Source organism: Polistes dominula, unplaced genomic scaffold, assembly GCF_049000335.1.
Source record: "Polistes dominula isolate Pdom_NZ unplaced genomic scaffold, Pdom_raw_medaka contig_77, whole genome shotgun sequence".
NCBI lineage: Eukaryota > Metazoa > Arthropoda > Insecta > Hymenoptera > Vespidae > Polistes > Polistes dominula.
In genome coordinates this window covers 6458151-6479404 of record NW_028301152.1, presented here as the reverse complement: position 1 = coordinate 6479404, position 21254 = coordinate 6458151, and the positions used below count along the sequence as shown (strand labels likewise).

At 28.8% G+C, this 21254-nt stretch overlaps 6 protein-coding genes and 1 non-coding gene across 14 annotated transcripts; 2 read left to right on the top strand and 5 right to left on the bottom strand.

Moving 5' to 3' along the window:
* The first annotated feature begins 2539 nt into the window (after positions 1-2539).
* On the top strand, positions 2540-4700 carry Pgk (phosphoglycerate kinase). Its single transcript, XM_015316685.2, has 5 exons — positions 2540-2775; positions 3094-3442; positions 3522-3860; positions 3926-4145; positions 4232-4700. Exons 1-5 carry the CDS (start codon positions 2714-2716, stop codon positions 4507-4509), a joined length of 1248 nt encoding a protein of 415 aa, XP_015172171.1. The 5' UTR covers positions 2540-2713; the 3' UTR covers positions 4510-4700.
* A 216-nt stretch (positions 4701-4916) lies between these two features.
* Pex19 (peroxisomal biogenesis factor 19) lies at positions 4917-7079 on the bottom strand. The gene is made up of 5 exons (XM_015316686.2): positions 6921-7079; positions 6136-6318; positions 5868-6031; positions 5567-5797; positions 4917-5483 (listed from the first exon to the last, which is right to left on the bottom strand). The coding sequence occupies exons 1-5, from the start codon at positions 6982-6984 to the stop codon at positions 5256-5258; spliced, it is 870 nt and encodes a 289-aa protein (XP_015172172.1). The 5' UTR covers positions 6985-7079; the 3' UTR covers positions 4917-5255.
* Positions 7080-7726: 647 nt separating this feature from the next.
* Positions 7727-9892, bottom strand: LOC107064254 (hsp70-binding protein 1). 4 transcript variants are annotated; one of them, XM_015316689.2, is made up of 6 exons: positions 9788-9892; positions 9401-9455; positions 9054-9276; positions 8572-8974; positions 8251-8488; positions 7727-8117 (listed from the first exon to the last, which is right to left on the bottom strand). In XM_015316689.2, the coding sequence occupies exons 1-6, from the start codon at positions 9789-9791 to the stop codon at positions 7910-7912; spliced, it is 1131 nt and encodes a 376-aa protein (XP_015172175.1). In that variant the 5' UTR covers positions 9792-9892; the 3' UTR covers positions 7727-7909. The 4 variants fall into 4 exon arrangements, with proteins under 4 accessions (XP_015172175.1, XP_089034303.1, XP_089034302.1 ...); XM_089178177.1 differs by having other exon boundaries at positions 9401-9447; positions 9788-9891; XM_089178176.1 differs by having other exon boundaries at positions 9401-9460; positions 9788-9878.
* A 388-nt stretch (positions 9893-10280) lies between these two features.
* On the bottom strand, positions 10281-13634 carry RpL3 (ribosomal protein L3). The gene is made up of 8 exons (XM_015316688.2): positions 13593-13634; positions 13028-13220; positions 12287-12455; positions 11882-12017; positions 11611-11797; positions 11143-11345; positions 10714-10869; positions 10281-10532 (listed from the first exon to the last, which is right to left on the bottom strand). Exons 1-8 carry the CDS (start codon positions 13593-13595, stop codon positions 10335-10337), a joined length of 1245 nt encoding a protein of 414 aa, XP_015172174.1. The 5' UTR covers positions 13596-13634; the 3' UTR covers positions 10281-10334.
* LOC149030692 (small nucleolar RNA U43) lies at positions 13286-13362 on the bottom strand. The gene has a single exon (XR_016178545.1). It is a non-coding gene; the product is annotated as a small nucleolar RNA U43 (small nucleolar RNA).
* Positions 13635-14418: 784 nt separating the features above from the next.
* LOC107064255 (malonyl-CoA decarboxylase, mitochondrial) lies at positions 14419-19431 on the top strand. 3 transcript variants are annotated; one of them, XR_016178470.1, is made up of 11 exons: positions 14419-14836; positions 14912-15052; positions 15147-15287; positions 15348-15500; positions 15590-15743; positions 15831-15973; positions 16116-16251; positions 16334-16546; positions 16606-16711; positions 17551-17664; positions 18969-19431. XR_016178470.1 is itself a non-coding variant. In XM_089178160.1 (10 exons), the coding sequence occupies exons 1-10, from the start codon at positions 14636-14638 to the stop codon at positions 17564-17566; spliced, it is 1404 nt and encodes a 467-aa protein (XP_089034286.1). In that variant the 5' UTR covers positions 14419-14635; the 3' UTR covers positions 17567-17689. The 3 variants fall into 3 exon arrangements, 2 of the variants coding, with proteins under 2 accessions (XP_089034286.1, XP_015172178.1); XM_089178160.1 differs by lacking the exon at positions 18969-19431 and having other exon boundaries at positions 17551-17689; XM_015316692.2 differs by lacking the exons at positions 17551-17664; positions 18969-19431 and adding an exon at positions 16835-17294 and having other exon boundaries at positions 14420-14836.
* Positions 17278-21245, bottom strand: Rga (CCR4-NOT transcription complex subunit regena). Of its 3 annotated transcripts, XM_015316693.2 has the most exons (8): positions 20815-21244; positions 19906-20389; positions 18951-19177; positions 18515-18757; positions 18048-18309; positions 17857-17964; positions 17545-17770; positions 17278-17389 (listed from the first exon to the last, which is right to left on the bottom strand). In XM_015316693.2, exons 2-7 carry the CDS (start codon positions 20229-20231, stop codon positions 17551-17553), a joined length of 1386 nt encoding a protein of 461 aa, XP_015172179.1. In that variant the 5' UTR covers positions 20232-20389; positions 20815-21244; the 3' UTR covers positions 17278-17389; positions 17545-17550. The 3 variants fall into 3 exon arrangements, with proteins under 3 accessions (XP_015172179.1, XP_089034287.1, XP_089034288.1); XM_089178161.1 differs by having other exon boundaries at positions 17278-17770; positions 20815-21245; XM_089178162.1 differs by having other exon boundaries at positions 17278-17770; positions 19906-20257; positions 20815-21245.
* Positions 21246-21254: the final 9 nt, after the last annotated feature.

Sequence of the window (21254 nt, the reverse complement as noted above, 5' to 3'; positions counted from 1 at the left end):
CCCAAGCATGATCTCCTCATGATCTATGATACCTGATAATTCGTGATGCCAAATACGAAAGCTTGTCAAAATCTTTTCTATGACGTCCTGTCGTCGCCATCACGAATCAACGTAGTCTCGTTGGACGGTATTCAATAGAAATTACAATATGTACCTTTAAACGTATTCTTTAGTATACCTTGGAACATTATAAGTGAGCCGCCTCCGCGTTCAGAAAAGTTGAGTTATTTTGGTTGAAGTTAGAGCTTGGTCTTCGTAGTTTATTTGTTTTAAGAGCTTCAGCATCAGCAATCCGAGAGGTCGCAATGCTTGGGATAAGAAGGGGTCAGATGACCATCCAGTAGATGGGACAAAAATCACCATTCACAATTAACGTTTGCTATTAAATGATAATGAAATGAAAGAGAGGGATTCCTTTCTCCTCTCATTTATGAGAACTACTTCGACCATTGACATTCGATTTGGCAGTCGATCAACGGAGCTTTATAGTAAAGAAAGTGAAACGGTTCATTGACATGCATCGATAGCATGACGCATAGTTCCACAGTCCTGAAAATGATCTATTTTCTAAAGAACGAATACCGAAAGTAGGGTGACAATATTGCGTGACTGGGTTCTCAAGAAGTAATCGAAATGGTTGAACGAGCCATATTCTGTTTTCGAGACACGATCAATAAATCGTCAACCAGTAAATTTCCCTAGATTGTCCAGTGTTTAAATTTCATATATTAACCTTTGTCTTTTACATTAATAACAACTATATACAAATCCAAAAATAAGCATATTTTGCTTTCGTAGATATTGTAAGATTGTCTATCTTTATTTCTTGGCTAACAGCGATCTAAGTAACGTACAAAAATCATGCATACGTCTTATTGGAGAGAATATTTTTAGCAAGATAATTTTCTCTCATTGGTGTTGATAGATTAACCTACTTTAATTTAGTTTAATATCTCTTAGAAAAAATAGTTCGTTCATTCTGATCAACTGGAAAATAAAATTCATTTAAATAGAATAATATTACAGTCATATAATGTTACACTATTATTATATGGAAATCAGTTTGAACAGAAAATGTAAAATAGAAAAGGGTGAAGATGTTACTGGGATGATTTTTCTTTTTTTTTTCATTTTTTGTAACTTTAGGAAGAAATACTGCACGTTTAAATTTCGACTTTGAAGACAAACGAAAGTGTAGACTGTGCCACTGGGCCAGGATCAAGAATAGCCGCGGTCAAACGGAATACCAGGATACCAGACGTCGATTTAATATTTCCTCAGAAACATAGCTTTCGACAACTGCATTGCTGTAATTTTAAAAGAAAATTCCTGCAAGTCGTTGCACATGTTTATAACGTGTCATTAAACTTCCAACAAGTATGATTCTTCTATCTGAGAATGTGTTAATACAATTACAAATCGTAAATCAAGAGAACATAATTTATTCTAAATTGTATGTTTGAATACTGTGACCATGATCTTATTACTTTTCTATAATAAAAAAGACATATTCGATTGTTTTCATGATCAAATTTAATTTTATTTATTGCAATAAATTGAAGGTCAACGATAGATTTAACGCACGAAGTCATTCAACCCGTTGGATATTTTTATCAAAGCATGTCCTACATAAGTATGTAAAGATTCGAAAATGTATCTTAAAACTGTATCAATATTATTTGTTCTATTATTATTTCTTTCGTGATGCTCTTTTATCATTCAATTTTCTTTTACGTATATCAATGAAAAATTTGTGAAAATAAATCAATTAGAAAAGTATTTATTTCTCGTTAAGTGCCGTCTGCAGTAAAATCGGTGCGGTTAGCATTGCAGAGACATTGCGGGTGTGACACAGTAATGTAAATACATCATATACAGAATTTTTAATAAATATAGGGTTTCAAAATTTTTTTTACCCCTTTTTTAGAAATAATTTATAACGATATGTAAAAATAGTTATAAGATATAATAATCGAGATAATGTATGGACAACACAGCTACATAAAAGATATTATTATTATTATTTAAATTTATGATTTTTAAAAAGTTAAATATTAATATAAATAATCAAAACATCAATCGATTTCTCTTCTAATTCGATATCGTAATTAATTGATCTGGTTCAGTTGGATGACTTTCAGGTGGATCAATGTTGCAATTGAAAAGAATCCACATGGGTAATATCGTCATAGTTCATGTATTATATATCAGATAAGATTTCTTCATTTTCTTTAAATCAGGCCTATTTTAATGAAACTCAATAATTAATTTAAAATTTGTATTCAAATATGCAACTTGATTCAAACGGAACCAACGCTCCCGTCTTATATAAATTAAATAAACATATTATTTATTGAATGAAATATCCAACTGAATTACTTGAAAATATTTTTCTATTATTTATATTTTAAGATAAATATAGATATATAATTAACTTTTATTTGATAATTGCAGAATAATGAAAAGTGGTGATGGTATTGAGAGATTTTATCACATATAATACGATATGCGCGCGATTCGAAAACTTGCAGGATGTCGCTACGCTCGGCGACCTTTCTTTGACTTTGGTGAACGAATCAGTCATTATTTAAGACACTTAACAGCATCCGAAGGAATCGTTGTGTATAATTTCTATCTAATATCATCTAAAAGTGATTTAAATTTGAAGATAACTAAAAGTGAAAGGGGAAAAATAAGCTTAACTATTACAAAAATGGCATTAAACAAACTCAGCATAGATAAAGTGGATCTCACTAACAAAAGGGTTCTTATGCGGTATATATTACAGTCTTATTATATTTTTATGATTACATATACGAAAATTATATTAAATTATATAAATTTATTCGTTCATAAAATATATGATATGATATATATATATTCTTAGATTATAGTATTTTTCTTTTCTAAGAGGTTAGAAAAATGACAGATGACTGATAGTACGTATGATAGATAACCTCTGATTCTGTTTATTTTACTCGAATTATTGAATTTATTTACTTATTATATATATACATTTATTACGAACATTAATATAACATTAATATTAATATCTGTAAAATAAAAATCATTTTATTATTCAATATTTTATAGAGTGGATTTCAACGTACCGCTTAAAGAAGGAAAAATAACAAACAATCAAAGAATCGTAGCTGCTTTAGATTCGATTAAGTATGCACTTGATAAGAAAGCAAAATCAATTGTTTTGATGTCCCATTTGGGACGACCAGATGGTAAAAAAGATGAGAAATATACATTAAAACCTGTTGCGGATGAATTGAAAACACTTTTGGGAAAAGACGTACAATTTTTGAATGACTGTGTCGGTCCTGATGTAGAAGCAGCTTGTGCTAACCCTGCACCTGGAACAATTATTTTGTTAGAAAATTTAAGATTCTATATTGAAGAAGAAGGAAAAGGAGTTGGTCCTGATGGAAGCAAAGTACATATTTATTTTTCAACGATGGAGACATAATATTTTAATTTTTTTGTTCATTATATTTAAATGATCTTAATCATAGGTTAAAGCTGACAAAGATAGCGTTACAAAGTTTAGGGCATCTTTAAGAAAATTAGGAGATGTTTATATAAATGATGCTTTTGGAACTGCCCATCGTGCTCATAGTTCGATGATGGGAGATGGATTTGATATTAGAGCTAGTGGTTTCCTTCTTAAGAAAGAATTGGAATACTTTGCGAAAGCTTTAGATAATCCGGAACGTCCATTCTTAGCTATCTTAGGTGGAGCTAAAATTGCGGATAAAATCCAATTAATTAACAACCTCCTAGACAAAGTTAATGAAATGATTATAGGTGGAGGAATGGCTTATACGTTTTTAAAAATTTCTAAAAATATGAAAGTAAGAATTATTTAATATAACTTGTTTGTTGATAAAATTTAATGGATTATTTATATCTCTCATAGATTGGTAGTTCTTTGTTTGATGAAGAGGGTTCAAAAATTGTAAATGATTTATTGGAAAAAGCAAAAAAAAATAATGTTCAGATTCACTTGCCAGTGGACTTTGTAACAGCAGATAAATTCGCAGAAAATGCTGCTGTAGGTGAAGCTACAGTAGAAGGTGGTATACCTGATGGTTGGATGGGTTTGGATGTTGGACCAAAGTCTAGAGAGTTATTTGCAGGCTAGTAATTTAAATAATTTAATTATTACAATCTATAAGAATGTATAACTATAATAAATCCTAAATATGTGCTATTCATTTTGTAGAACCAATTAAAAGGGCAAAAGTAATAGTATGGAATGGACCAGCTGGAGTGTTTGAATTTGAAAATTTCAGTAAAGGCACAAAAAGTTTAATGGATAATGTTGTAGAAGCTACTGGTCGTGGTACGATTACTATTATAGGTGGCGGTGACACTGCAACTTGTGCTGCTAAATGGAAAACTGAAGATAAAGTGAGTCATGTGAGCACAGGTGGTGGTGCAAGTTTAGAACTACTCGAAGGAAAAGTTTTGCCTGGTGTAGCTGCACTCTCTCCATCTTAAAGTATAATTGTCAAAAAGACACGAACATATATATATTTTAGTTCCAGTTAAAAGTACATATTGCGTAATAAAGTATGTAATATTAAACAAATAGAGTTATTTAATATTTATAAATTTATTTTCTCATGTTTCATAGAAGAAAAATATATTACAATTTATCTGAATAAACAAATTTACTGTTACATGTAAAACATTATTAGTAATATTTAGATCATTATAATAACAAATATTATTATGTTAACAATACATAAAATAAAATAAAATATATAAAAGAAAAGGAAAATATTAACCACAAAATGTCTTAAATATTTAATAAAAAGGAAAAAGTTGATGCATTTAAAAACATATTGTTGCACAATTAATGTTAATGAATGCAAAAACAAACGTATAAAATGAACAATACTAAATACTTGTTCATAAATTTATTTTATGTAAAAACAAACAAACCAGTCTTTAGTCATGTATATACCATAATATTATATTAACTGTTATATAAATTATTGTATATAATATACAATTGATACAAAATATCTATCTTTATTTTTCTAAAAAAGATATTGACCATATTAAAAAATTTGCTTTTATTTCTCTAAGAATAGAGATCTCTAGAATATTTCTAATTTTATATAAACTTGTTACATAATGTAAATTTAAAATTTTCGATTTTGACTGCAATCATTTTTACGTGTTATTGATAAAATGGGTATGTTCATTTATATAGAAAAATCTACACAACGTAATCATATTTACATAATACAACAATCTTGTGGAGTTTCTACTCCAGGAGGTAATGATTGAATAATAGGATTACCATCAGAGTCGAATTGGAAAAGAGCTGGATGTTCTCCAATAAGTTCTTCAGGAGGATGGCCATAAGTTTGCATATCTTGCATAAGAGACAATATTACTTCAAAACGTCTTCTTTTAGCTTCGTCTGTATCAGTACTCTGTTCTTTTTCTAATTCATTACAAATCTTAAATAGTAAATATTTCAAAATTAATTATCACGTTCTCTCTTTCTAATGTTATATATTTGTAATTATAAAAAAAAACAAACCTTTTGCATTAGTTCTAATTGTTTAGTATATCTTTGTAGATCAGCCGAAGGTAATGTTGCTTTTTTCTGTTCCAACCATTCAGGATATTTATCTACTAGTTCTTTTAATGATGGATATAATATTTCTTTAGATAAAAGGGATTGCATCATGCCCTGCATAAATGGTAATATATCACCTGCGCCTTCTTCTAAATTCATTTGCCCAAACATTGAGGCAAGATCTGGTTCATTCTGAAGTATTGTTAACTTTAATTTCATGTCACTGAATAGTTATAATCATTTTTTAAGGATTTTTTGTTACCTGCAAATTTTCGGATGTAACGGATAAGTCTTTTAAAGCTTGTGCAATAGCTGATTGGAAATCAGCATTGATAGGCTCACCATCTGCAGTTTCTCCACCAGCATTGGCATTAACAACCATCTGAGTCATTTTTTTAAAAGAAGCTCCTAATTCTGTTTCTGATGCTATTTAAAGAATTAAAAAATAATACTTTTTTCAGAATATCTACACATATATATATATATATATATATATATATATATATATATATATATATATATATAATTACCATTTTGGATTAAATTATCTGAAAACTCATTAGAAACTTGATTAAAAAAATCCATCCATAAATTATCGGCATCTTTAGATGTTGCCTCTTCTGTCTTATTCGATATCACAGAATTGGCCGCATCAACACCATTATCATCTTTCTCTTCTAACGTAGAACTTTTATTAAAATCCTCCAAAGCACCTAAAATATATAAATAAATATTTAATGTTAAATTAAATAAATAGATATTTAATTATCTACAACCTGTTAGCTTATTACAGCTTATAAGTAAACTTAGGTTTACAAATTATATTAAGTATCATTTTCTTAAACTTAAGTTTTTATTAGTTACAGCACTCTTCATATTGTTATATCATCTTAACAAGTAACATATATTTTAACATATGTTAAATATATAAACTAATGCTTTTCTATGATGTCAAATTATTTTGACTTAAATTTAATATAAATATTTATTAATATATTAGATTAATCATTTAATTTATTATTAATTGGTTTTTAATTACTTTTTACAAATGCTATTAAAAAATAATAAATATTTAAATATTATATAATCATAAAGAAATATATATATTCCATTAAATGTTTATATAACAAAAATTATTTTAATTATTTAATTTTACTTTTTAAGTTTCTTACATATATATATAGTAATGATATTTTTTAAAATATTATATAAAAGTTGAAAGGTGACATTTCATAATATGACAGTTTAAAGGTTAGAACACCGAATATGTTAAATGACACATATATTTATGATTAAAATAAAAAGATTTACTTACTGTCTAATAAATCATTTAACTCCGAATCTTCTACTTGATCTTCTGATTTTTTGTCGTCAGACATTACTTTATTCGTAATCAAACGTATTACTTCAATTTTATGTAGTTTAAAAAGAACCTATGTGTATACTAACTTATTGTTAGTTATGTACAGTCATGTATATCGTCAGTAGCAAGAGAGGGGGGAATACCCTTTCCATACGGCAGTTCCATCTTTGTTAATTATTTCTATTTCATTATACCAACAATTTATTATTATTTTCGATAATAAAAAATAAAAATGTTTTCTTTTTTTCTTAAAATTAAATCATTTTTAGTTTCACAATGTATAATCTTATAATCGTATAATAAAAAAACTGCTGCCATTGGCTTATTATTTGTTTTAAAGATTTCATTGGATTTTCATTTTTTTGCTGTTACGTATAAATATTATTAAATATATTGAAATTTTTATGGATAAAAGAATCGGAGGGATAAGATAAACCACGTACAAAAAAAATTTTGGTTGCATGAAGGGGGAACTTTTGTCAAAGGATATATATATATATATATATATATATATATATATATATATATATATATATTTGCTTGACTGCAGGATATATGTATATATTACACACCACTGTGCAATTAAATATGCTAATGGCGCATATTTATATGTATATGAAAAAAGCGGCATTAATTAAGATGACTTAAGAATAAATTAGCATAATTTGACGTTAAAGATAAATATTTAAAAAACATAGTTGCGAAACACATACAAGCATCATCTTAAACATAAGTAAAATAAATGTGAATAAAAAAAGTTATACAGAAATATATAAGATATTTAATAGTTTATCATTTTTGCTTATATTTAATAAGTTAGAATAAAACAAATCGAAGCATTAAAACGATATTATTCTAGAGACATTGTTCTTGTTATCCTTGTTATTAAATTGCTTTTTACAATCATAATTTGAAGTAATACAATTATTAATATATTATTTTTATCTTTCTTCAACAATATCACTGTCAGAAAATATTTTGTCTAATAATTGATTACACATATCTATTTCTTCTTTATCTTCTGATGTTAATTCTTTTAAGCATTGTTCAAGTATTAATTTCAAACAGAGTTTTGGTTTGCGACATTCCCGCAATGCAGGTAAAAAGGTATTATTTGTTAAACCGGTAAGAATATTTAATAATTGTTCTCTGAAAAAAAATATAATTATTATTATATTTACATAAAAAAACATTTTCAACATAAATATATTAATTTAATTAAAAATGTATTCAAATATATGTATATTTTTGTTATTATATTTATTATAATTATATCTATTACCTTATTTCTGGAGAAATATTATTTGATCCAAGTAATCCAGCTGTTTGTTCAATTAATCCCATATTAACTAAAGTAATTTTTAAATTATCTGAATTATCTTTGTTACAGAGTGATGAGAGTAAAAAGGCAGATTTAATCTGTAATTTTTTCACCGAACTTTGCATAGCTCTTAAAAGAACAGAATAACCATCGTTTTTATCCATGTATTGTAAAGACATTGGTTGTCCTCTTACAATACCTATATATAATATAAATATTAATAATATTTTTTAATAATGAATTTAAATGTTTATAATTATTAAAAAAATTCTTTGTACATACATGATATAGCATATAAAGATTTGATTCTTGCAGCTTCTGAAGGATCTTTATCTACCATTTCTAATAATATTGGAAATAATCCGCATTCTAAAATTCTTTGTTGACAAAATGGATTATTTTGTGTCAACTCCGCAATTATATCTGCTGTTCTCCATCTGATGCTACTGTGAGAAGAATTAAGACACGGGCCAAATATTGAAAAACCACCAATTTTGTAAAAATCATTGGCAACGTCAATACTATCAACGAAATCTGCAATTCGCTCAAGAGCTGCATCATATTCAGATGAGTTACCATCAGGTCGGAGATCCGCAACATTTGATAATGTTTTAATAGATTTTTGTAATTCTTCTATCACATTTACAGTTAATGAAGATAAAGCTTCACTTAAGAACTTTTTCTTCTGTAAAACATAAATAAAATATCACAATAACTAACATCTTTAAATACAGTAATCAATAACTATCCATTTAAATTCATACTTCTTCATCCAAAGGTTGAAATTGAGGTTCGTATGTAGTACCTCCTGCTTGTGATGCTTCAACAGCAAATCGCAGAAGACCTTGAAGATCATTAGGTTGTTTTGGTTGTTCTGGCATTACCTGTGGTGGATTATTTGAAGTACGTGGCCCTTCTATAGACAATGGCCTTGCACTACTGCTAGGATGGCTATCTCCACTTGTTTTTTCTGAATTTGAAGTAGGGCTAAAATAAAGACACAATAATTGTTATATGTAATGACACTTATGGATAACATATAAATGTACTCAATCCAAATTATTAATAATCAAATTTTTAAAGTTAAATGAAATATATATATTAAACATACCTATTCATTTTCGTATTAATTTTTCTTGTATATGAAGCACCCATGAACTGAAAATCTACACTAATTTCTTAACTATATAATAATAGAAGAACATCACGTATAAATACAAAATGATAAGTATCCGTTTTCTTGCTATTTCTTACAACGGAAACACTTAATAATCGAATAATATATACTTTCGTACAAAAAGAACTCCTTTAATATTGTGTAAGTAAAATCACCAAACATTCTCGAAAAATCTACTATTAACTTACTCCATGATCTATAAATTTCTATCAGTTCCTACTTAAATATTAAATCTTAAAGACAAGTTTATCCAAATTTTACTATCAGATGTCTCTATAAACGCTTTTAAGAGATAGGCTTCAAAAGCACAAATTTACGTACACATTAATATGTTCTGAAATATTTCCAAACTGTTACGTGTTCTTCGTTCAATTCACCATTTTTCACTCAAAGCGTGTGTGACTTCAGCGACATATATGGACAAAATATGAACTAAAAGTGCAATAGGAAACAGCAATACTCTAACCTAACCATGTGCCTATAGCATTGGTTATAAACTAAAGTATGTTTATAACTCTTTCACGTTAGTAGGTATTATAATACAAGTAATCTCTGTATAACATGGCCCTTCAAAACCTAAACAATCGATAAACTTATTCTCTTCGTTGTAAGATTTATTAGATATATATGTCTGATTACGTTACTATACACGCATCATGTAATATAATCCACATTTATTGTTCAAAATACACACGCTCAGAGTTAAATTAAATTTGCTTCTACTTCATTACTAATAAACTTTTAATATGTTCACTAAATAATCTAGTTCATATTAATTTCTTATAATATTTTGAAAAAATTTAAATGATAACAATTTGTTGATTGATTTATATTTTTATTTTGGTCAAAATGAACAAAGTCAATTTTATTATGCACTGGCAGTTGCAGGAGCTGCAGTAGTAGCTTGAGCTTGCTCTTCTCGAAGACGATCTTTCTTGAGTTGACCCATAAAGGATACCTTGTCTGCAGCTGTTTGGAAACGACCATGTCCAAACTTCGAACTTGTATCGATGAATTTCAAATTGATCTTTTCCAAAGCAGATCGTTTCGTGTGTACCAATAAAGACTAAAATAATAATTAATTTTAGTTATAATATAGTTAAAAATAAATCTTTTTGTATCATTAGCATATTTGATCAGTCCTATCATTAAGTATCATATGTTTGTCAACAATAAGGCTCGAAGTATCTCATCATATTAAATTACATTAACTGACTTAGATATATATAAACAATATATAGTTTTACCTTACGAAGCGTAATGACACGTTTCTTTGGTCCCATACAACAACCTTTGATCATAATGAAGTCATTGTTAACTTCACCATAATGTGGAAAACCACCCATGGGAGTAATAGTTTTTTCAGTAAGATCATACTCCGTTGAAGCATTATTTTTAATAATCTGTAATAAAATATATATTTAGTAATCACATAATTAACAATTTGAAAATAAAGATTCTAATTTGTTTATTTAGAATTGTTGCTTTCATAGGAGACCTAAAATACAACAATGATACCCTAGGTACTATGACGAGAAATCATTACTCTAGCCCATTTTGAATAATACGCAAACACACTTCTATTAAAAAGAAATGCTATTGCGGGGAAATGGGCAATATAAATTAAAGTATGTGGTGTGTGTAGTTTCTTTAATAAAAAGGAAAAGAAAAATTACCTTGCCATCCTTCGTGTGTATACCTTGACCAATACGATAAATCTTTTTATTCATTTCTGTGCGATGATGGTATCCTTTTTGTCCAGCACGTGCTACAGTGAATGAAACGCGACTTGGATGCCATGCACCAATGCAAGCAACTTTTCTCAAACCTTTGTGAGTTTTGCGTGGCAATTTCTTAGTATGCCAACGAGATGTAACACCTATTATAATATAAAAAAATATATATTAATTAACTTTAAGAGAAAAATCATCATACAGATATGATATGCATGTTTAAAATTAAATGACGAATAAAATAAAGGGGACATCAGAAGGAAGGCAGCAAACATGAGGTATCTTCAGTTTATCAGATAATGACACATCATGCTTTATCATCATAGTCCAAATTATAATTAATAATGAAATGATTTCATATAATTTTTAAATGTGGTCACATTCAAGAATATATATATTCGGATAACATACCTTTATATCCCTTTCCTTTAGTCACTCCAATAACATCAATCATTTCATCGGGTGCAAACACATTATTAATAGGTACAGGTTTTTCAAGGTGTTCACGAGCCCATTGAACTTTTTGATCAATAGTTCCTCCATTCAATTGAATCTCCATAATATGAGCTTTCTTTTGACGTTGTCTCAACAATTTCATCTACTTAAGCAAAACACATTTTGTTTAAGACTGATACAATTATTATATATTTCTTAATATAATTTTAATATTCATGAAGATTACCTGCGTATGAGCAATGATGCGTACGACCTTACAGTACTTCATAATTTTCTTAAAATCTTTTTCAATAGATTTACGACCAAGATCATCCTGCCATTTTTTAGAGGCTTTAGTAAAAGCCTTCTTCTTACTCTTGTACCTGCACAAAAGTAATCAAAATTCCTTTCTATGTTTCAATGTGTGCATCTACACAATTGGATCTGTAACGTGCCAATCTCATCAAAATGAGCGGAGATTGAACACATTTCTCGGATAAGCCGATAAAAACAAGCCATTATAGAACTCGGTGGCAATATCCGAAATATAACTCTCATCTAACGAGCGGAGAGCTAATTCAAAGATAAATTTAATTCACATGTCTCAAGAGATATATGCACATTATTAAAATTATAAATTCTATACTCTTACCAGTTCTTGTAGAAGCGTCTACGACAATCTTCAGAAAGATGTTCTGCCCATACCGTTGTAAGTGCACGAAGACCATGTGGGGTTTCAATGTACCCAACAACACCAACAACGATCATAGGTGGCGTTTCAAGAATTGTAACTGCTTCTACAATCTCTTTTTTATTCACCTCTAGAAGAAAAAGTATAAATGTGAGAATTTATATGCACAATAATATATATTAAGGTATAACATATTTAATAAAGATATTTCTCTAATAATGTTTAAAAAAGAATCTGTGCCCAACATGGTTTGTCTCAGTGGTCATTGCCCAATGGGCTCCAAAGAGTTTATGGAATATGCCGTGCTTCCGTTATCTCTACAAATGCAGAGTACAGAATTGATTTCCGACACCGCAGGAATATACTGCACAAAATCAAGCAGCTTTCGCCCCGCTACCAAATCCGACTGATACATTTCTGTATCTATCAGATATTGGAAAGTGTCGATAAAAAAAGAATATATATCAGAAACATTCCCAAATGGGAAAAAACCATTATGTAGACCGAAACGTAGATGGGAGGATAATATTAAAAGGGGCCTGAAAGAAGTAGGATACGAAGGCCGCGAATGGAAGAATCGCGCTCGGGGACGGGAACAATGGCGGGATTTGGTATTTGCGGCAATGAATTTTCGAGTTCCTAATGCCTATTAATAATTATAATATACCAGAAGAAAAATATATCGCTTATGCAAAAACTTACTTGATCCAGGCCTATCAGCTTCGCGTACAACATGCGTCATACCAGCTTTGTATCCAACAAAAGCCGTTAAGTGAACAGGTTTGTTCGGATCATCTTTAGGGAAAGCCTTAACTTTTCCGCGATGCCGCTGGGATCTTTTTTTAGGATAGAATCCCATAGACCCATGGCGGGGGGCACTGAACTTCCTGTGCGACTATAAAACCAGATGTAATATTAGATACGTAATAAATTAAATTTCTTGATTTATTTTTTTAATAGAATATCAGACCGCCCTAGAATAATTTCTTCATGGTTATTCAGATATAAACCATAAACATTAATTTCTAAATCATCATATGAAATTATAAAGTTCTTGAAACATGTGCTCATGGCGCAGAAACCCATGTGCAACATGAAATATAAATGTTCAATACGATATTTAATATTATTATAGTTAATAAATAATATACGCAAAGTATGAATAATGCATTTTGAAATAATATATGTGATTATATTGTAATATATTTAATAGGATGCAATAAATAAAAGTAGATTCAAATTTAGTATAAAAGATTTCTGAACTTACCATGGCGGAGGGAACGATCCAAATGGAAGTGGTACCATAGCAACTTCACTTATATACTCGAAAGCAAAATGTCCCTAGAAAAAATTTGGATATTCATTTGGTAACACTGATTAATAAAATTATACCCAATAAATATTGACCAATCAGATACTTACTATATAGCATCATATTCCGAATTTTAACATAAATACAGTGATCCCATTCGTACAATAATTATCGTACGCGTACGATAATTTGAGGCCTTGTACGATCCAAAATTCAGCCTGTACGATCCAATTTGGAATTTCGAAAACTTGATGACCTTTTTTTTTTTTTAGTCATGAAATTTTGCAGGTGCACCCCTACTACTACCACCACGATCCGTGTACGATCTCTGTATGAACAAGTATTTCTCCCTGCGGTACGCCGTTTTTACCGTTTTTACGATAGGGTTTTGAACTTGATGACTAAAAAAAAAAATTTTCCACATTTTGAAAATCTCGCCTGAGAAATTATCGGATTTCAAATTTTTCCCGGGACGTACGATAATTTTACGCCCCTGTGTCGATCAGACGAACTAAAGTCTCTGGGATCACTGCATAAATATATACTGTATAATTGTAAAATTAAGCGGGATTTTTGATTGCTAAAAAATTTAACATTATAAAGGCTTATAAAAAATATGATTTTACAATAAATCATATTGAAAATAAATTTTAATGTTTTTAATAAAGTAATCATACAAAAATTTAATAGCTTCATTAATATTATTTATTATTAATTAAAATATTTCTTGATTAAAAAATTTTTATAGTACACTTCTGTACTATTACGTTTGTTAGCATAGTAAAAATGTTAAATAAGATATGACTTTGCGTTTATTTTGTACACATAAAATTAGAAAGGAATAAATACATATATTTACTTTTTCATTAAAACAATCAAGTTGCGCAGAAACTGTGTAATGGAATGTTTATTTTCATATAATATTAATATAATAAAAAATCAAGTGTAAAAAGTTAAAGTTCAGAATAATTAATACATACAGTTTTTATTATTCTATAATGTTACGTTTAGTAGAACGTTTAAAAATTTTCGATAAATGTGCATCTAAGTGTAAATTAATCTTAAATCGTAAATCTCCACAAAATTTGTTTAATAATTCATTTTTATATACTAATGCTAATTTCAATGTACATATTAAAGAAGAATTAAAAGAAATTTTTAAATTAAAAGATACTAATATAAGTAAATGGATAATGGAGGTTAATATTCTATAATAAAAATTGAGAAATACTCTGTAAAAAAAATAATATAATTAGTAAATATTTTTATTACAGAATAAAGTACGAAACCTATGTCACACGTATGTGGAAAGTAAAAAAGAACAAAAACAATATATTTTGCAAGTATTAGCTAAAAATTATGCAATTGAACATGACAGTGTACTCGAAAATGTAAAAAAACTTCTTCGTACAGAAGTATGTATATTTAATGAATTTACAAAAATTATTCATAAATTTATAATTTAATTATAAATATCATACACACAATTATATATCATTTTTGTTATAGTTGAATAACGAAAGACAAATGATTATTCACGAAAGAAATCTACAAAGTACTCTTATACCACATTATCAATGGTTATTTATTATCATGGGACGTCTTAAATATGGTGTTAAATTTTTAGTTGATCTAAGAACAGACATTTTAGTAAGTATTAAATAATAAATAATTTTATAATATAATAGAGTAACATAAAGATTTGATTAGGAATTAATATCAGAAACAAATGACAGTGAGAAAAATTTTCTGATCCAACAACTGAATCTTACACTCCAAGGTTTATTATTGTTATGGTTTTCAGTAGGATTTTTGCATTTAGAACGAATAACATGGGAAAGTTCTTGTGATATATTGCAAAAGGTATATATGTATATGTATATATAAAAATATATCAGTAATATAATTTATGTATTAATTTTATTACTGAAATATTTATTTTTAATTATAAGGTTTCAGATTATGAAGCGATACATCCTATAAGAAATTGGGTAGATTTAAAACGAAGAGTTGGGCCATATAGAAGATGTTATATATTTACGCATCCATCTATGCCAAGAGAACCGCTTGTTGTACTTCACACAGCATTGTGTGATACTATACCAAGTAAATTTTTAATTTTTATTTTCTCTTATATATGCATTATACTTTTAATTATCATTATTATAAATAAATAATTATACATATTTGTAGATAGTGTTAAAGGAATTGAAGAAGCTGAACAGAGAATTCTAGGAAGAGTAGGAACAAAAGTTACGTCGTATTTAGAAGAAGATAAATCAAAAATAACAGCAGCAATATTTTATTCAATAGCATCCACACAAAGAGGATTGCAAGTAAAAATAAAAAAATATTTTTTATATTATAATTATTTATAAAATACTTTTTATTATTATTATTTTTATTATTTATTTCTAAGTGTAAAAGATACAGAGGACAAAATATTACACACAACACTATAGATTTAAAATGTTCTAGGGTATTGAATTAGGTAATTACCTTATTAAGGAGGTAGCTAATGAAGTGGTTACAGAATTTCCAATGATACATGAATTATCTAGTTTATCTCCTATTCCTAATTTTAGAATATGGTTATTAGAAAAGATGAAACAAGGTAAAGACTGAAATTGTTTGAAATATACATACACACATACATATGTAAATATATAAATATCCGTCTCTTTTTTTTGTTTTAGATATTTCTTTCATATTTACATTAGAAGAGCAAGAATCTATAAAAAATATTCTTCAAACAAATGATATATTTCTAACATTAAAAAAAGTTTTTAATAATTCATTATGGACATCTGACGAACAATTATCAAATTTTCTTAAAAAGCCATTACTTCGGGCATGTGCATGGTACCTGTATAAAGAAAAACGTCGTAGTTATGCTTTAAATAATGTTGGTATGTATTTCGTAACACCTAATTGTTTTGCATTGATTTTAATTGTTATTTTATCATAGCAAATTTTCATTTGCGAAATGGAGCTATCATGTGGAGAATAAATTGGATGGCTGATTCTTCGCCACGAGGTATTGCAAATAGTTGTGGCATAATGGTAAATTACAGGTAATCTTTTAATAAATTATTCTTTTTCTTTATCATAAAAAGGTATAAAATAATATTTTTATTTTCATCAAATAAATTTCTAATATAAAAATAATATTGATTAATAATATTTTTAATTTTTAGGTATTATTTGAACGAATGTGAAAATAACAGTCGGAATTATATTGAAAATTATTTCATAAATGCTTCCGAAAGTGTAATCAACCTTATATCATAAACAATAAAAGAAAACAAATAAGAAGGTCACTTAATGATGTTATCTGGACAATAAAATAGCAACATAATAACACGTTAAGTGCCACTAGGGATTGGCACTAGACTTTCCGTTTAAGCATGAATTATATTTTAACTGTTTAAATATCTAGGGACTTTAGAAAAATCGGTTGACAAATGCCAATTTGCACAACCACGTATCAATTGCACATTGCGTTTTAATAATGTAACACTTTTTATGATTTATTCATCTATCAAACATATTGAGCGTGTTGTTGCACTTAACGTATTAAACAAGTCGTTTGAATAATGATGTATAATATTGTTAATAGGATTGGAATTCTTAACAAAGATTTTATTACTCTTCAAATTTTATATTTTTATTAAAGATTATTAAATTTGTTCATTTATACAATAGCTGATTCCTCTCCAGCTTAAAGACAGCATAACTTTCTGCAGACAGATCTAAAACAAAATAATAAATATATTCTTTTTTTTTTTATTTATGCTTGTTCTATACTATTATTATTTTATTTACATTCAAGAAATATCAAAATACACTCATACATTCAACTTCTATTGATAACTTTTATAAAAAATAATGCAAATTTATTTCATACCTGTAGTCAAGGCTGGCTTTGATGAAAACCAGTGGGAAGATGAGGTCTACTTTCTAGTTTTGTATAATCCAGATGGAATTCCTTAGCTACCTTCCTCCAGTTTTGCGCATCAAAATAATAGTAAGTACCACGTTCATATGTCGATGTTTTTTCTACAAGTCCTAATCCAGGGGCTTGCGTTATCCACACTTTTTCCTCCATGTGATATCTCCATTCCCTGCTGTACCTTAAAAATACCAAATCAAACAATATTTTTATAATGTTTTTTCAATATATTCAAATCATTTGATACGATACTTTTGCTTTACTTACAATTCTGCTGCAGCTGCCAGTTGCAAGACGTCACCAACATTTGTATAAAACATATAAAATAGTAGATCATCTTTGTACCGATTTAGTTTAACTGGTGCTAACTTATCCCTAAAAAAATGCATTATATATTAAAGCTACAACATTCCAAATCATATAAAATATATCTAATGTTATAGCAATTAAAGTACTACCTTATTGCTGAATTAATAAGATATTCTGGCGGTACATGAAAGTCAATATCCTGTGGTCTACACGGTGTTTCTGCCCAAGGACCACCAAAATTTTGATACAAATTTTCAGGAGAATTAAGATTCAATCCTAATGCAGTAAGATCTTGTCCTAATGCCAAAGATACTAAATTTGGATCTGTTTCTGCCGCTCTGATAAAAGTTAAGAGACCAACCATTCCAAATTGATCCTTTACCATACTCGCAGGTATATTTGTCACCTTTCCTATAAATACATACATTTTTATAGAATTATTAAACAAAGAAAATTTATTAACATTTCATTTTAAATGTATATCAGAATAATCATGTGTTGCATACAATAAGAAATAATAAAACAAAATTAAAAAAAATAAAAAAAAAATAATTAATTTTAAAAATTCATAAGCTAACAATGATAAATTCACTTTACATCGAGATTCTTTGTTTACCATCTGGAGATGTTTGAATGCCTCTTTTAGACGACTGAGATTTCTCAGATCCAGGTGCTCTATTTGCTTGCAATACATCCTGACCAATTTCTGGGCCTAAACCAACGGATATACTTTTATCTCCAGAAACACTTCCACCTGGTGATGGACCTTCTCTGTTTTGTGTGCCTGGTAAAGCAGGAAAATCTTCTGAACTCATAGTAAATTCACTCGACTCTGATGTTGGTTGCTTTACCATTCCAACTGTAATATACAATAATATGTTATTTTTATATACAAATCATTTAATATATAGATCATATGACAATATTCAAAATTTATATTTTAGAATTATTGGTGATATATAAAAAAATATGCCAATGTGTACACAAAATCAATATTTACATTAATTCTTGCAACAGAAAAGTCATCCCTAATTTATCTTATGACCACTAACCATACGGTTGTTTTCCAGGCATGGGACTAGGCTGAGGCATGGAATCACCCTGGCCTCTATTTGTCAAGGATGGAAATTCCGAAAGGTCTAATAGAGGGGGTGTACTTGTATCTCCACCTCCTCCACTCCCAAATACAGAATGGAAATTATTAATCGCACCTTGAGATCCGTAGTTGCGACTTGGAGGTATACCAAAACTGCCCATACTACCCATTGGATTTGAGGTTCTGTAAAATATTACACATTTATCATCTGCATATTAACAACGTATATTTTTAAATATTTTTATTTTTAATAGACCATAATTTTAATTTAAAAGTTGAAATCAAATGAATAGTACAGGATATCCTTTTTGTCTTTTTTATTTGTTCTTTGATCAAAGTATTTATTTGTATTATCAGTCAATGAACGCCATGAAATACTTTTTGTACAAACAGAAACCGTGATATGTTATCAAAAAATAAATGAATTATATATAATAGCAATATGACAATTAATTCATTTAACACTTCGTTGACTGATCACAAGTAAACTTGTGATTTCATGGCCAAACGTTGCTGGCCGGTCACAAATAAACTCGTGATGCGATTTTTTTTGCATCACACTATTTAAAAGGAAAATATTATATTTGTATATAATCTTACGTTTCTATCCAATTATGAAGTAATAACCGGTGACATGACATAAATTCTTAGAAAAATTGCCGGTAAACAATGTGTTAACACGTTGAGGGCCACGTCCGCCATCGGTGGCAGACACTAGATTTTTTGTTTAGGACGCCGTTTTAGCCACCGCTGGCTGTCAGAGTATAACATGATATTTCTAAGCGGCGCGTGTCGCCTGACAGGGACTTCCTTGAAAATGAGCGTGGCCTGACGGGGACTTCCTTGAAAATGAGCGTGGCGCTCAACGTGTTAAACATTTTATTTTGAATATAATCTTTTAGTCAACTAACCCAAGAGCAGGCATTGTACGTCTATCTGTGAAAGCCCTTTGTCCAAACAGCCCTCTGCTACTCATAGGAGAGAGCTGTTGTTGTTGGGATTGATGACTGGTCTGCGTGCCTCCTGATCCTGATGCACCAGGATAAACGTTGGTAACCACTACCACAGAGTTCGCTGTACTTGAAGTACTCGCAGATGAGCCTGAGAACATGCCCGATGTGGGCGTGACATGACCCGCAAGGGTCGACGAATTTAAGCCCCCCCCACCACCCGCGCGCGAAGTAAGGCTTGTATTCGCAATACTGCGTGGAGGCTGCTCAAAATTCAGGTTGGCCATAGCCCAGTGGCTCCAAAATATAATACCTGCCAGGGCACACCAACACACTTTTGTTTTATGTCAATTACCACTACCACTTTGTTTGTATACCGTGACACACAAGTTGTATAATTGCATGGGATCCATGTAGATCCATGACAATATCTCGTTGTAATAACCTGTAATAACGAAGTAAATACTACAACATGTTAATTATAAGCTGTTTACTATAGCGTAAGATGAAAATCAGAAATTATATTAATATGCGCTAACTTAAAACATAAAGATTGAAATATTGAAAGGTTTATTGATGGATTTAATTTTTCTCATTCAATGATCTGTATTCATTCAGTATGTAACTCATATAAAAAGAATCACTAACATAATATTGTAAGTAATTCAAAAAATATATTATCTTAAAAATATTTTAAATCTTTAACGTATTTACAGGTACAAGAATATGAATATTTTGATAAATATTCTAAAATTATACGTTTTAATAGTATCAAGTCAAGATTTCGTTTAAAGCACAAAAAAGTAAGCAGGTTATAATCCATGCAATGTGAAAATATGAGAATAATGAAAAAGACTTTGAGAATGTTACCTGTTATACTTAATTTGATTGTATGTCACTGAGGGCAGAATACAATCAAATTCATAATAAACAAAGTAGATGAACGTAAGGAAAAAAAAAACACAAAAACTTCGATGTTGACTTGGAATGAATATGATATGAAGATATTATTTTAGTCAGTTTTTTTCACAAAAAATTGACTTTTAAATGGACGGGACCAGAAAATTCACGACTTTGTACACATCACAGCACTCTTTAGTAATAGATTACTGTTTTGTCAATTAGTTTCACAGCTTAAACAACACTAGATACACGAATTTCTGCCATATTAACAATTTCTACAAACGTGTTCAAATCAGCAAATAATGTTTATTTTGTTAAAATTTATGTGAGAGACGAGTAAGTTTCAAATATATTAACTTTAGCTGAATAATAACAAATTAATTGCATATTTTAATTTCGATTATTAG

Excerpts from the sequence above, each read along its gene's own strand:
- Pgk (XM_015316685.2), top strand. The coding sequence starts at position 2,714 with ATGGCATTAAACAAACTCAGCATAGATAAAGTGGATCTCACTAACAAA. Across the intron at positions 2,776-3,093 it reads AACAAAAGGGTTCTTATGCG|AGTGGATTTCAACGTACCGC; the intron begins GTATATATTACA and ends AATATTTTATAG. Across the intron at positions 3,443-3,521 it reads TTGGTCCTGATGGAAGCAAA|GTTAAAGCTGACAAAGATAG; the intron begins GTACATATTTAT and ends TCTTAATCATAG.
- Pex19 (XM_015316686.2), bottom strand. The coding sequence starts at position 6,984 with ATGTCTGACGACAAAAAATCAGAAGATCAAGTAGAAGATTCGGAGTTA. Across the intron at positions 6,319-6,920 it reads GTTAAATGATTTATTAGACA|GTGCTTTGGAGGATTTTAAT; the intron begins GTAAGTAAATCT and ends TATATATTTTAG. Across the intron at positions 6,032-6,135 it reads AGATAATTTAATCCAAAATG|CATCAGAAACAGAATTAGGA; the intron begins GTAATTATATAT and ends TTCTTTAAATAG.
- LOC107064254 (XM_015316689.2), bottom strand. Across the intron at positions 9,277-9,400 it reads ATTAATACGAAAATGAATAG|CCCTACTTCAAATTCAGAAA; the intron begins GTATGTTTAATA and ends TCTTTATTTTAG. Across the intron at positions 8,975-9,053 it reads TTCAACCTTTGGATGAAGAA|AAGAAAAAGTTCTTAAGTGA; the intron begins GTATGAATTTAA and ends TATGTTTTACAG.
- RpL3 (XM_015316688.2), bottom strand. Across the intron at positions 12,456-13,027 it reads AGCTGATAGGCCTGGATCAA|AGGTGAATAAAAAAGAGATT; the intron begins GTAAGTTTTTGC and ends TTTTTCTTCTAG. Across the intron at positions 10,533-10,713 it reads GTGTCATTACGCTTCGTAAG|TCTTTATTGGTACACACGAA; the intron begins GTAAAACTATAT and ends TTATTATTTTAG.
- LOC107064255 (XM_015316692.2), top strand. The coding sequence starts at position 14,636 with ATGTTACGTTTAGTAGAACGTTTAAAAATTTTCGATAAATGTGCATCT. Across the intron at positions 15,053-15,146 it reads AAAAACTTCTTCGTACAGAA|TTGAATAACGAAAGACAAAT; the intron begins GTATGTATATTT and ends TTTTTGTTATAG. Across the intron at positions 15,974-16,115 it reads CCACACAAAGAGGATTGCAA|GGTATTGAATTAGGTAATTA; the intron begins GTAAAAATAAAA and ends AAAATGTTCTAG.
- Rga (XM_089178161.1), bottom strand. The coding sequence starts at position 20,231 with ATGGCCAACCTGAATTTTGAGCAGCCTCCACGCAGTATTGCGAATACA. Across the intron at positions 18,310-18,514 it reads CATTCAAACATCTCCAGATG|GAAAGGTGACAAATATACCT; the intron begins GTAAACAAAGAA and ends ATGTATTTATAG. Across the intron at positions 17,771-17,856 it reads CTGGCAGCTGCAGCAGAATT|GTACAGCAGGGAATGGAGAT; the intron begins GTAAGTAAAGCA and ends GGTATTTTTAAG.